The following is a 13,332-nucleotide window of genomic DNA, read 5'->3' as shown; positions in this document are numbered from 1 at the left end:
TCCATACAACATTCAATATAATTAAATTAAGCAATTCATATAGTTAATTCACCAAAATTCATTATAACAGAATTCAATAGAGTAGAATTGAACTTATATAGCAAAATTCAAAATCCAGAGTACCAAAATTTAACTTATATCAAATTTATATTTAGTAAATATTCAGAATTACAGAATGATTAATCCATATAATTAACAGAATTAAAAAAATTAAGAAGAACTCTGCGTCTGAAGTTCTAAGCTTAAATCTGCCTAAATTCCTCACTGAATAAAAAATTAATTGGAAAAAAACAAAAACCTAAGAACTTAAAAACCACGGGAGAGCATAGAAGGCCATAAGATGACGACGCTGACAGAAGCCAACGAATATAACATATGAAGTACTCAAATTAGCAAAAAATCAAAAATAATTCAAAGGGAGCTCAATTATTAGTAACAAAACTCCACAATAAAACCAGCAACACAATTATTAGTTGGAGTAAAGGGACACAGAGGGCCACAGAGAAGAAAGAGGACACAGCAAAAATGATTAACAAAACTACAAAGAATAACTAATTAGCTATTATCCATTTATTACAGTGCTTATCGGCAGCAAAGAGGAAGGGGAGTGACGGCAACGACAGAGGAGACGGTGCGACACGGCAGAGAGAGAGAGAGATAGAGAGAGAGAGAGAGAGAGATAGAGAGAGAGAGAGAGAGAGCGAGCTCGAACAGAGGAGAGGAGATGTGGTGGCTGTGGGTTATGCGGGGGCTATGCCGCTAGGGTTCTTCGAATCATTTTTTTCATTCTTTGTTCTTTCAATTTTGAGCATGGTTCTAAAAACCGGACCGGACCAGCCATTCAAATTGGTTCAACCGGAAACCGACGATGCAAACGGTCCGGTCCTCCCCCTATAACTGCTCGAACGAAACTGCTGGAAAACCATCGAACCGACCGAGAACCGACCGGTTAGGCCGGACCGGTAACAGGCCGGTTCGGATAAAATGACACCGTTTTTTAATTTATAAAAAAATAGATCCAGTGATCCACTCGTGACCTAACCCCCCTTCTTCCCCTAATCATTCTATCATCCATGTTCTGGAGAACTCTGAATCAAAGAGACCCTAGCCGTGTAGCTCTCCGCCTAGCCCTCCATCGTCGCCGCCAAACCCAGGTCCTCAGCACCGCCGCTTCTTCCTCTTCCCCGTGTCCGGAACCCAATAACTCGACAGGTCCTCTTCGGCTCTTCATCTTCGCTAGCTTCTCGGCACGGACTTAGGTTAGTGGCTTCTCATCTTCATCTTCACTGAATGTTTGGTCTTCTTTTTCAATTTTCGTTCCATTTTTCTTCAAGTCTGCTTCGGTCTTGGTTTCAACTGTTTCAAGTTTAGTTCTGAAGCTTGCTTCTTCAATTCTTATTTTGGTTCTGTCTTATATTTGCTAGTTGCTAATGGTAGAAATTTTACAAATTTGCAAATTTGTATGTATGGTTCTGATTGTATGGTGGAAATCTGAATGTATTAAAATTTGTTTTACCAGTTGCTGATAGTGTTTTACTGGTTTTGATGGCTCCTAATTTGTTTGTTGCAATATTGTTGAATGCTGTAAGCAGAATTTAGATATGGTCTTGTTGAGAATTTTTTTATATTTCATTATGTTGTGACTGTTTTTGATTTCATATCTGTTTTGTTAATTTCAGTTATGGATAATAGTATTAATCAAGAAGCAATTGCTGATAACAATGCTTCTGTGAATAATAACTTACCTGTCGATCCTCCTATTTCAAATGATGCTACTAATCCTAATCCCCCTAGTGCTAATGATAGTCAGTCACAAGGTTCTTCTAACCTACGGAAAAAAACAGATTTAGCTTGGAAATATGTTGCTCTACAAATAGTAAATGAAAAACCACAATATCAATGTTTATTTTGTCTACAAGTTTTCAATGGAGGTGGAATTCACAGGATGAAGAAACATCTAGCAAAGATTACTGGAGACGTAAAAAAATGTCCTAAAGTTTCATATGATGTGGAAAAACAGATGAAAAATTTGTTGAAAGAAATTCAAACCAACAAAAACAAAAGAAAAGTAAGTTTTAGTGAAGAGGGTGGTGATGAGGTAAATGATGCAATTGATGAAGCAATAGCTCAAGAATAACAGCAGCGTACTTTGAGTTAGCAAGTGGTTGGAGGCAATCCAAAGAAAAAAGCCAAAGTCATTCCTCCTATGTTTGCACCAAGAACAACCCTAGGAGCTTAACCAAGTATTAAAAGTGTTTTGCAAAACAAAGAAGCGATACACGAGGTTGATAAACGGTTTGCTCAGTGACTTTTGGATTGTAAAATTTCATTTAATGATGTGATGTCACCATTTTTTCAAGATATGTTGGATGGTGTTGCTGGTATTGGACCTAGTTACAAGGGTCCTTCTTATGATAAGTTAAGGATTCACTTGTTGGCTGATCTTAAAAGAGAATGTCAAGTGCTAGTTGATAGTAGTGCATGGAAGGAAACTGGATGTACCCTCATGGCTGATGGTTGGACAGATCAAAGAAAAAGAACGTAAATTAATTTCCTGGTGTATTGTTCTAAAGGTTTGTGCTTTGTGAAATCAATAAATGCTTTCAGCATTGTAAAAAATGCTTCACACTTGTGTAATTTGTTTTTTGAGGTTATTGAATGGATTGGCCCTAATGATATTGTTCATGTTGTGACTGACAATGCGGCCAATTATGTTGCTGCTGGTAGGCTTATCAATAGAAAATATGATCATATCTATTGGTCACCAAGTGCTGCTCATTGCCTTAATCTTATTTTAAAAGATATAAGCAACATAGCGCATATTTCTAACCTTGCAACACGTGCTTCAAAGATCACAGTATTTGTGTACAATCATACGGTTTTCTTATCTTGTCTAAGAAAAAGACCTCATTGTAGAGAAATTGTACGTCCTAGTGCAACCTGTTTTGCAACTGTGTTTATCACATTGAAGAGCATCTTTGATCATAAAAAGGATTTGCAAGTATTGGTTGTAGATTCAATTTTCATTGATCACAAATTAGGAAGGAGTGCTACTGGTAGAACTGTGAGTGCTATTATTTTGGATTACAAATTTTAGGATGATTGCTTTACTGTATGTAAACTTGTGGGCCCTTTGATTAAATTGCTGAGGCTTGTTGATGCTGATGACAAATCATCTTTGGGATATGTTTATAAAGGAATGCTAAGGGCAGAAGATGCAATTAAGGAGATGTTTAGGCAAAACAAGACTGCATATCAGCCGTACACAGATATTATCAACTCAAGATGGGATAAGCATTTGAAGAAAGATCTTCATGCGGCAGCTTACTTCCTGAATCCTTCATTCTTTTTTAATGAAAATTATAAAGAAGCACCTGATGTTATGTGAGGTATACTTGATCTTGTTACCTTGTATTGCAAGTGTAACAATTTGGATTCAGTTGATGCAATGAAAGAAATACATTTATATAGAGATCAAAAAGAAAGTTTTGATAAACCAGAAGCTATTCGAGCTGCATCTCAACTAAAGCCTGGTAAAAATATGGTTGAATATTTGTTTAATTAATAGTAACTCGTTTTATGCTTCTATGTTCTTAATTGATAACTTCTAATATTTTATGGTTTTATAATTGGTAGATGAATGGTGGAGGTTATTCGGTAGCTCTGCTCCATGTTTACAAAAGATAGTTGTTCACATTCTTAGCCAAGCATCTACTTCTTCTGGGTGTGAGAGAAATTGAAGTCTTTTTTACCAGATTCATACAAAAAAAAAGAAATAGATTGGAGCATGATAGACTGAATGACATTGTTTATGTTACCTATAATTTGCGTCTTAAATCCAGGTAATATATGTTTCATGAAATATCATATTATTTTATACGTAAATTATTAAACTTCATATATTGTATTTAACTTTTTAGGAAGGAAAAAGAAAAAAGAAAGCAAAAGATACAATATGATCCAATTGATTATGAAAGCATCAGTCTAGTTGAGTTTTGGATGACTGAAGAGGTTGTAGAGAAAGAGCCTGGTCTTTCTAGTAATGTGGATGATTTATTGCGTGAGTATAATATATCTATTTTCTAATGATTTATTAGAATGTTGTTAGTTTATAATATAATAATGATAACATATGTATTTTATTAGGTGAAATTGATGCTGATTTATATCAAAGTGGCGGTGGTAGTAGTGGTCTTTATGCTGCATCTCTTGAGTAGGGGGGCATGAAGGTGAAGATAATCCCACCGAAGTAGATTTGCAACAAGTTCTTGCGGATTTTGATGATTGATAAATCATATGATGTTGGGATTTAATATTTAGATATGCTTTTTTACTATTTAACTTTTAAGTTTGGATTTTGATAAGATCATATGTATTTGGTTGATGATATTTTATGTAGTGTTTTAAATTTCGAAGATATTTTAAGATTTATATTAGACTATAATGATATTTTAGAATGTTTATTTATAATTTATTTATTATTCTATTCTAAAACGATTTTTTCGGTTGAACCAATGGTTGGACCAGTTAGACCAGTAACCAATGATTAGAACGGTTTGATGACCGGTCCAGTTTTTAGAACCTTGATTTTGAGAGAGGAGAGGAGATGAGTGGGACACTAGGACTGAGGGGACTAGGCTGCGTCGGGTAGAAAATTTAGGGTTTTTTTTTAAAGGTCAAAATGATTACGTTTGGAAGGGAGTTTTCAAACCGAAAGACCTCAAAAAAACCGATCGGTTCCACCAGTTTACCAGTTAACTGCCGATTCGACCAGTTTTTTACCACATGATTTTTCAACTTAATCAAACCACTTTAGTGACCGATTTTTGATTGAACCGATCAGTCCGGTTCAATTTTAAGAACTATGATATGTATAATAAAGTGTAAAATAACCTTTGATTTAAGTAATTAATTGCAAATTTGCAATAACCTTCCAAATCCCAATATAAAGGATACAAGTGACATTTTGTAATCGTAAATTCGTAATATAAATAAACAAAAATCTAGGGCAATCTTATGAATTACAAGGCATAAACATATTTATTAGGCATTTACTCATCAATAACTTTCTATTGCCATTTCCAATTTTGATTTTATATTTTTTTTAATTTCAATTTCTTTTTTTTTTTGTCTCTTCTTCTTCTAGATCTTTTACTTTTTTTTTCATTCTTTACACAAACACATTTTGTGATGATAAACACATAAATTTTTTAAAAGTAAACACAACTTTTTAAGAAGAAGCATATGAAGAGAAGACAAAAAATTAATGAAAAAAAAAACATCTAAGTTTAACGCCGATAAATATGGAAATTATTTGAAGGTAAACCACATGACTTTTCTCTATAAGATTCAAATGAAAATCACAAAAATTTATTGATGATAAAATATAAATACAAATATTTTGTGATAATAAATAAAAAAATGTTAAGGTAAAAACGTTTTGAAGAGAAACATGAAAAAAAATACAAAAATTTTTTTACTGTAAACACATAAATTGTGGTGATAAACACAAGAATTTTTCCAAGGCAAACATGACTTTTTGAATAGAAATATAAATATTTTGAAAATAAACACACAATTTTTGTTAAGAGAAACAAAGAAGGAGAATACAAAAATGAAATTTATTGACAATAAACATATAAATTTTGTGGGGATAAACACATAAATTTTTACATTATTCAACTATGACTTTTTCATTTTTCAACAAAAAATTCTATATTTTTTATTAAAATTTTTTATTCTTTTTGTGTTATTCATTTAACGAATTTGCGATTCAAATTAATTTCTATGTTATTCAATTTATATTCTTGTGTTATTCAACTAAAATTTTTATACTTTTTAAGTAAAATTTTTGTGATATTCTTTTGTATTTATTCGACTAAAAAAAATCTACATAGATTAAAATTATTTTCCTATATTTTAACTAGAATTTATGTGTTTTTCAATGAAAATTTGCATTTTTTTGTAATTTTTATATGTTTCTATATAATTTAAAAAAAAAAACAAATTTTTTTAAATGTAAAAAAGACAATAATAATAATGATGATAAATAGTAATATAAAAATTCGGAAAACTAGTTTTGAGAAGAAATAATAATAATAATAATAATAATAATAATAATAATAATAATAATAATAATAAAAACATATGTTGAGGGAAAGGAAAAGGAGAGAAAAAGGAAGATGAAGGAAAAAGACACAATTGAGGGAGGGAAAAGTGGAGGACTTATTTGTTTTTTTTTTTTTTTGGGTTATTCATATAAATAAATTAAATGGGAATCAATATCACACTAATTTTTTGAAATGAAATAGCTTACATGCAAGTTCGTTTTTATTTTTATGTAAATCGAACCAACAAATAAACTCAGTGTATATTAAACACATGTAAATTGAATCAATTTAATTCGATTTATTACTGGTACACTAAATATATATAAATCAAATTTAGTTGATTTAATTTACTACTTATGCATATATAGATGTTGATTTAATTTACTAATTATACAGTTTATTGATATTTTTTACTTAATTGTTTATTTATTGTATATTTATTTTAAAACATAAATGTTAATAAAAAACTATTTTTTATTTAGATTTAAATAAAATATAAAAAAATCAAAATGAATAAGAATAGAAATTCAAATTTTATATTTTAGTTCAAATTTTAGAAAATTAACATTTTTACCGACTTATGAATTCAAAACAAAACAATAAATGATTTCTAAAAATTCATTAAAGTCATCTTTTAACTCATTAGCATTTAAAGAATCATTACCGAGATTTTTTATGTTAAAAAGTTAATATAAAGTATTGTAACACCCTAACTACCAAAGCTCACGCTTCCGGCTGCGTGACTCTGATAGCTCGGACATTACGACGACACTTATACTATTTAATACTAAAATATGAGCCTGTTTAAAACTTTAAACCACGGAACCGCTCCCAAAAATACTTTCATCCGATAACATACATCCATAGATACCATACAACTTATAAAACTCATAAAGAGTACATCCATATATATATATATATATATATATATATATATTACAAACATTATCCAATTACAATGCCTAACCCTCTTACAGAATATATCAAGATAAAGGCGAGGGTACAATAAACCATAACTAAGACAATACAGAGCATCACAACAATAACTAAATAAACTCTTCGTGACTTCTGCGCCCATATCCTGAAAGGGAAAAATGTAGGGGGTGAGAACATCATTCTCGAAAGGGTTCTCAGTAGAGGGTTTTTGGGAATTACTGTAATAGGATACGTGAAGATAACCGCACCAGTGATTAATAACTGCCTTATGCCTCTTTTCAAAAACAATGGTTTACAATAAAAGTAAAGTCGGAAATCTTTTCTAAAAGAGGAACCATTCAATTCTCAAAAACTCAAAAGCCTTTCAAAAGGTTTATCTATACTGAACGAAAATAGCCTTTCATATTTTTTTAACCAAAAACACCAAACCAAAACCAACCATCGGTCCATCTCAATTCAACCACGGCCCTAGGCCCAAACAATCCAACCATCAACCAAATCACCACAATCCAACAGAGTCTCAGTCGCAAACACAAATAGAAAGATTCAAGCACAAACAAACAGTTATTGCAAGTAGAACAATTAGCAGTTAATCTCAAGTAATCACATAGGCAAACCAAGTACAATATGCACACCCGAACAATGTCACATAGATGCATATGATGCATGCCTATTCCTAGTGGCTGATGATATCATCTGTCGGTTATCAAGCCAACCCAACGTGTCTGGTAGCTAACCCGGGCACAGTCTCTCTGTTGCGCATTAATATCATTAGAGGGAATATGTGCCCTGTCGCCATTAGAGGGTATCTGTCTCCTGTCGCCATTAGAGGGTTTTGGTGCCCTGTCACCCTTACAACCAGAGAGAAGCACAAGCATACTCACATACAACATTCATCTCAGCCATCCGGCTCACGGTTCAATCCAGAACCAATCAATTTATCAATAAACACAGCTCTTCGGCTTAAATTCATAATTCATAGTCAGTCATATGGCTCATAACTCATTCGGCAATCAGCCATAATTCAATAGCATACACAGCCATTCCGGCTCATAACAAAATAACACTTCCACCATTCAACATCATCAAATTCATAAAACCAGCATTTAAGCCATAAATCACTTTTCTCAAGTCATTTCATTTTGAAATCAAATTTCAACTCTTTTCAGCCTTGGCTTTAAAGATCTCATTTCTCAAATCATCTCAGGCTCATAAGCCACTTTTACTCAAGGCAAATTTCCCTTTTAAAAACAATGCCACTCTCGGCATCCTCTTTCGAAAACTTCCATAATCATGGCAAGTTAAAGATTTATTTTAAAATATTCAAAATCATCCATCCAACAATGGAATTTTATAACAAAAGTTTCTCGGCAGAATCTCAAGTTTTTAGGGGAGAATAACATAACTCATTTTTCCAAATTCATTTAAAATCATTAAAACCTTGGCTTTCCGATTTGAGTAATAAAATAGGATCTAAGCCTAACCGAGTCACGTAATTATTTACTTCTTTCAAAGCCGTTTCCTTTACTTAGGTAAAACTAACTTCAACCCCCATGATGAATTCTAAAGCGTTTCAACTGTTCAAAATTGTTTTAGTCTTGTAAGAATTCAGAATTCAAAGAGTACTTAAAACCTTTCTCAAAACATTTCAAAATGAAACTTGTCAATAGACATTTAGGTTCTTTCAAAGTCATTGGAACTTCTTTAATTGAAACCCCCAAGTTAAATTCAAAGGCATAAACCCTTTTCACATTCAAATAGCTTTAAAACACAAATTTCATCTAAATAACTTTCTCCTGAAAGAGATACAATGCCTTTCTTAAGAAGCAAGACTAAATCACAATTTCCTCTTTACTAACTCATTTCGAAAGCATGAATCATCTTTTTCTTGATAATTCAAATAATTTTTTTCAGACAACATTTCAATAAAGACTCAGAGTTTATGGAAATTTTGGCAGCACCTCCCCTAAAACTTGGACTTTGCCACCCAGTTTGGGTCCCAACTAAACCATTCCACAATTCTTTTCAATAGCCCAAAGTCCAAAAAGCAGTTCAGGGCAAGCCAAATCCAATGGTCATCTCAATTGCATATCTCAAGAAAACAGTTTCAAAATCAAATCAATATCAACCAATTTAATTCAGTTCCAAAGCTTTAAAGAAACGGCTCAGTAACAAATCATTTGTCAAACCAGATCATTTAAAGCAAACCAGGCTGAATTCAAGAGTATATTCTATTTTCTACATTATCAAGAAAATCCACTCAATCCTAATCAATTCTCAACAGATTAAACTCGATATCAAATCTTTAAAAGAATTAACTTGAAATCATTCCGTTTTATAAAACCGCACAACAAACCAACCAACAAACGTTCATAATCAATCGAGACAAATCAAACCATATATAAGGCCGATACAATCACCAAATACACATTTTCTCACATTAGTATCCATATGTAATAATTCCAATATACAAATTATAATTTTTCGGAAAGCGCCCCTACCATATGAATTAGAAGAATTGCACTAACCTTAACTTATAGATCCATGTCTTAAAAATACCATTTTTTTCCCTAATTACTTGATATAAATAAAACCAAACTTTATAGTTCCTATCCTAAATTATCAGCTAGCCACTCAGCACACCATGCTCATATATATTTCATTCAGAAACCACTTTGGAAATATAATAAAGAAGAAAATTAAAGTATGCTACCAAGTTGATGAGAGAAAATAGAACAATAATTCCACTTTATTTATAACACATGCATGATAAAAGATATTATGTGCAGAAAATTAATGATCATGATTCATTATTTCTAATGGTGGAATCACTTATTAGTACCATCAATAACATACATTTTACAAAGTAAGATCAGTTTGTCTACAGAAGTGAGTAATCAATAGGAGATGGAGACAAAATGTGACAAGGGTTGAACCAGAAGCCTATACACTTCATAGCATCTCAATTGGCCCAAAAAACTCAATAGCTTATGGTAGTTTCATAAACAACTAACAGTTAAACATATGATTGATCTTCAGTAACACTTTATTCAGTTTTTTTTATCTATTTTTTCACTAATCATAAATGTTACAACACTAAATGAACCTTAATATTGAGCAAAATCCCTCAAAAAAAATGTTGAACATAACAAAAACAACACAATAAAAAAACTCATCAGAAGAAACACCAAGAACAAAAACAAAAAATAAAAACTAAGAAATAGGAAAAAAATTTCAAATCTTACCTCAGAAATAAAGGGAAAATGGCGTATGGAGGAGGTGTGGGAGGAGGGGCACAATGTGATTATCGAGGACAGCAAGGGACACAAAGTTATGGCAACCGCAACACCAACTCAATGATGGAGGAACATGCCACACCTCGGTTCGTGGCTCTTCAGATCTACTTCTAATGGAGGAGTGAAGGAACGGTCATGACTCGTGAATGAAAGCGAGGAGGAAGGACAGTGGCAGAAACACAACGGCGACACCGAGAGAGAAGGAGAGCGCTCGAACAGAGGAGAAGGCCAATGAGTTTCCAAACAACGGTGAGGGAGCTTCCAATCACGGCGACACAGCTTCCTACGATGGCGACGGATCTTCTACAGTAGTGGTGGAGGCTGTGTCTGTGTAGGGGCTGCGGTGGCTGCGCCGCTGCGGGGGTTGATGCGGGAGCTGCGTGGCTGCAGTGGCGGCAGAGACTGCGGTGGCTGCAGGGCGAAGAGTTTAAGGGATGAAGGCGAAGAGGAGTGTGAATGGAGTGTGAATGGTGTTCGAATGGAGTGTAAAATGGGTGGTGATAAAATTAGGGTTTTCAATATTTCCGACGGAAAATTTAAAATACAGACAGAAAATTCATCTGTAATAATTTAATAAAAACGCAGCGTTTTGTCTATTTAATTACAAACGGATTTTCCATCTGTAACCATTTCTCACTGAAAAAAATTAATTTTTCCGACGAAATTATCGACGGATTCTCTTTTCCGTCTGTAATTTATGCTAATCCATTTTTTTGTTTTCCGACAAAAAACCCTCTGAAATTCCCTCTGTATTTCAGTGGGATAAAATCCGTCGAAAATATCCGTCAGTAATAACTAGTTTTCTAATAGTGAATAAAAAATAAATTAAAGTTTGCAGAAAGAAAAAAACTGACATAAATGAATTTTTTAAAACTATTTTTAGTTATGAATGATATTAAAATATAAAACTATTATTTTTTAGTAGAATTTTCTATTTTAATATAGCTTTGTTAACAAATTTTTATTAAAAATAATAAAAATATCATTAAATATATAATATAATATTTAATTATACGAGCTTTTAAATTTTGACTCCCACTTTCAAGGTTTTTGGATCTGTCTCTGGACACAATAATAGAATAAGCAGGTGAAGCAAAAACAACAACATTAGTAAAAGAAGAAAGGTACATTATTTTCACGTGTTGAGTGGGATAAGTGATTTTCACTGGGCTAATTAGCAAAATAGACTAATTTAGTTAGAGCAATTCTAATGAATTATTTTTGGAGTATTATTTTTAATATTTTAAAGAAGTAAAATAATTTAGAATTAAAATTTATATTAGAATTAATATCACTTTAATAAAAAATTATAATGAGATGGTATTATTTTAATAGAAAATTAATAAAATTTTGTCGATTATATAACTATATTAATAGAATAATTAAAAGTAATATCAAATCCTAATTGAATCGACATTAAATAAACATTAAGGTGACAAATCTCATTCTTAATTTCAAATAACTATTTATGACATATATAATCCCATAAAAACTGATGTGTCATTTTGTAAGACCCAAAATAAAATTCAACTTAAAACTACTAATATTAAAAATACTCTTAGAGTTGATTACCATAATATTAAAGTTTGTACATATAACATCAATGTAAAAATTTAAACCTTATAGTTTTTTCTTAAAAAGACTTTTAATTAATAATCTTAACAAAGACACTAGCAAGCAAAACCGATAAATAAATACATTTTAATAAATCAATGTTTGGGATCATCTAATTCAACACGTAATTTATTACGAAGACTTCAGTCTTCGTCCAAAAAGTTTTACTGTAGAGTAAGCTGATGACTACTGAGTCAAGCTACTTAGAGTTCAACGGCATTCAACTACAAACTACTTGCATGAATCATGTTGGACAGTATCTAATGTATGTTTAAAAAATACTTATAACTGCACTTTTCTTTTCAATTTTTATATAATTTTAATTATTTTGATAATTAAGTATTCACTTATTTATATATATAAGTCAAATACTCAATTATTATCAAAATAGTTAAATTTGTAATAGATTAATAAACAAGTTTTTAGAGTAGTAGTATAATATAAAATTTTATAAAATGACAAATACGATTTAATAATGGATTAATAACTGTTCTTTATGTATATATAGTATTACTATATAATTTTGACTTCAGAAATAAATAAGTATATTTCACCAATACCATTAGTTTTGAAAAGAAATCTTTAAAATAAGGAGATTAGTGAAATAATAAGGTAATATTTTAATTATTCTTAAATTTGTAATTTTTATTATTTGTAAATTTTATTATCATAATTTAAAAATAATTAAAATATATATCATTTCATCAACTTTTTTAGTTTAGAGAACTCCGTTGGTTTTTGATCGGAAAAGAAATTTCGCAGCCTTAAATTATTTATAGTTTTGTTTCTATACGTTGCATTTTGTTAGAAAGAGATGGAATTGTGGAGAGTCCAAAATGAACTTTCTATCTTCTACCTTGGAGCTTGCTGAATTATTGCGACAGTAATTTGCACAATTCTAAGAATCAACGAGCTTTAAATTAGACTGGACAAAACATCAATTCAAGAGTAGTTAATTGATTTAACTAAGTTGTTTTTGCTAATAAGTATCTTAGGACATTAGTTAAAGTTATTTTAAACTAGATATTTTTTAAAAAATTTCTCTAATAAATGCACTACAAAAATATTAGGTTAAATTTTTTATTTTCAAAAAAATTTCCATATTTAAGGCCACTTATTACTTAAATCCTAACTAAGATTCAACTAGAAGTGTCCGTTAGTTGGAATGGGTGGGTTAAAAAGACTTTTCCAATAATAAACTAATTAAATTAGTGAGTTGGTTTGGGTGGGTTTTATATTTTTTTTATTATTTCAACCTAAACCAACCCAACCCATTTATTAATGAGTTGGTTTGTGTGGATCCCATGGCCATGGTTTTATTATTCTACAGAATATTTTATATTAGGGCATGTTATTTTTCAAATTCTAAAGACTTT

General features: G+C 31.2%; 1 protein-coding gene across 1 annotated transcript; it reads left to right on the top strand.

The window, feature by feature from the left end:
- Positions 1 to 868: 868 nt before the first annotated feature.
- LOC112803411 (uncharacterized) lies at positions 869 to 3,846 on the top strand. The gene is made up of 8 exons (XM_025846906.2): positions 869 to 962; positions 1,680 to 1,817; positions 2,361 to 2,541; positions 2,608 to 3,001; positions 3,098 to 3,319; positions 3,422 to 3,533; positions 3,637 to 3,724; positions 3,843 to 3,846. Exons 1-8 carry the CDS (start codon positions 869 to 871, stop codon positions 3,844 to 3,846), a joined length of 1,233 nt encoding a protein of 410 aa, XP_025702691.2.
- The last annotated feature ends 9,486 nt before the right edge of the window (positions 3,847 to 13,332 follow it).

This window comes from Arachis hypogaea, chromosome 5, assembly GCF_003086295.3.
Source record: "Arachis hypogaea cultivar Tifrunner chromosome 5, arahy.Tifrunner.gnm2.J5K5, whole genome shotgun sequence".
NCBI lineage: Eukaryota > Viridiplantae > Streptophyta > Magnoliopsida > Fabales > Fabaceae > Arachis > Arachis hypogaea.
This window is presented reverse-complemented; position numbering and strand designations above follow the sequence as displayed.

Excerpts from the sequence above, each read along its gene's own strand:
- LOC112803411 (XM_025846906.2), top strand. The coding sequence starts at position 869 with ATGCAAACGGTCCGGTCCTCCCCCTATAACTGCTCGAACGAAACTGCT. Across the intron at positions 2,542-2,607 it reads ACAGATCAAAGAAAAAGAAC|CATTGTAAAAAATGCTTCAC; the intron begins GTAAATTAATTT and ends AAATGCTTTCAG. Across the intron at positions 3,002-3,097 it reads ATCATAAAAAGGATTTGCAA|GATGATTGCTTTACTGTATG; the intron begins GTATTGGTTGTA and ends TACAAATTTTAG.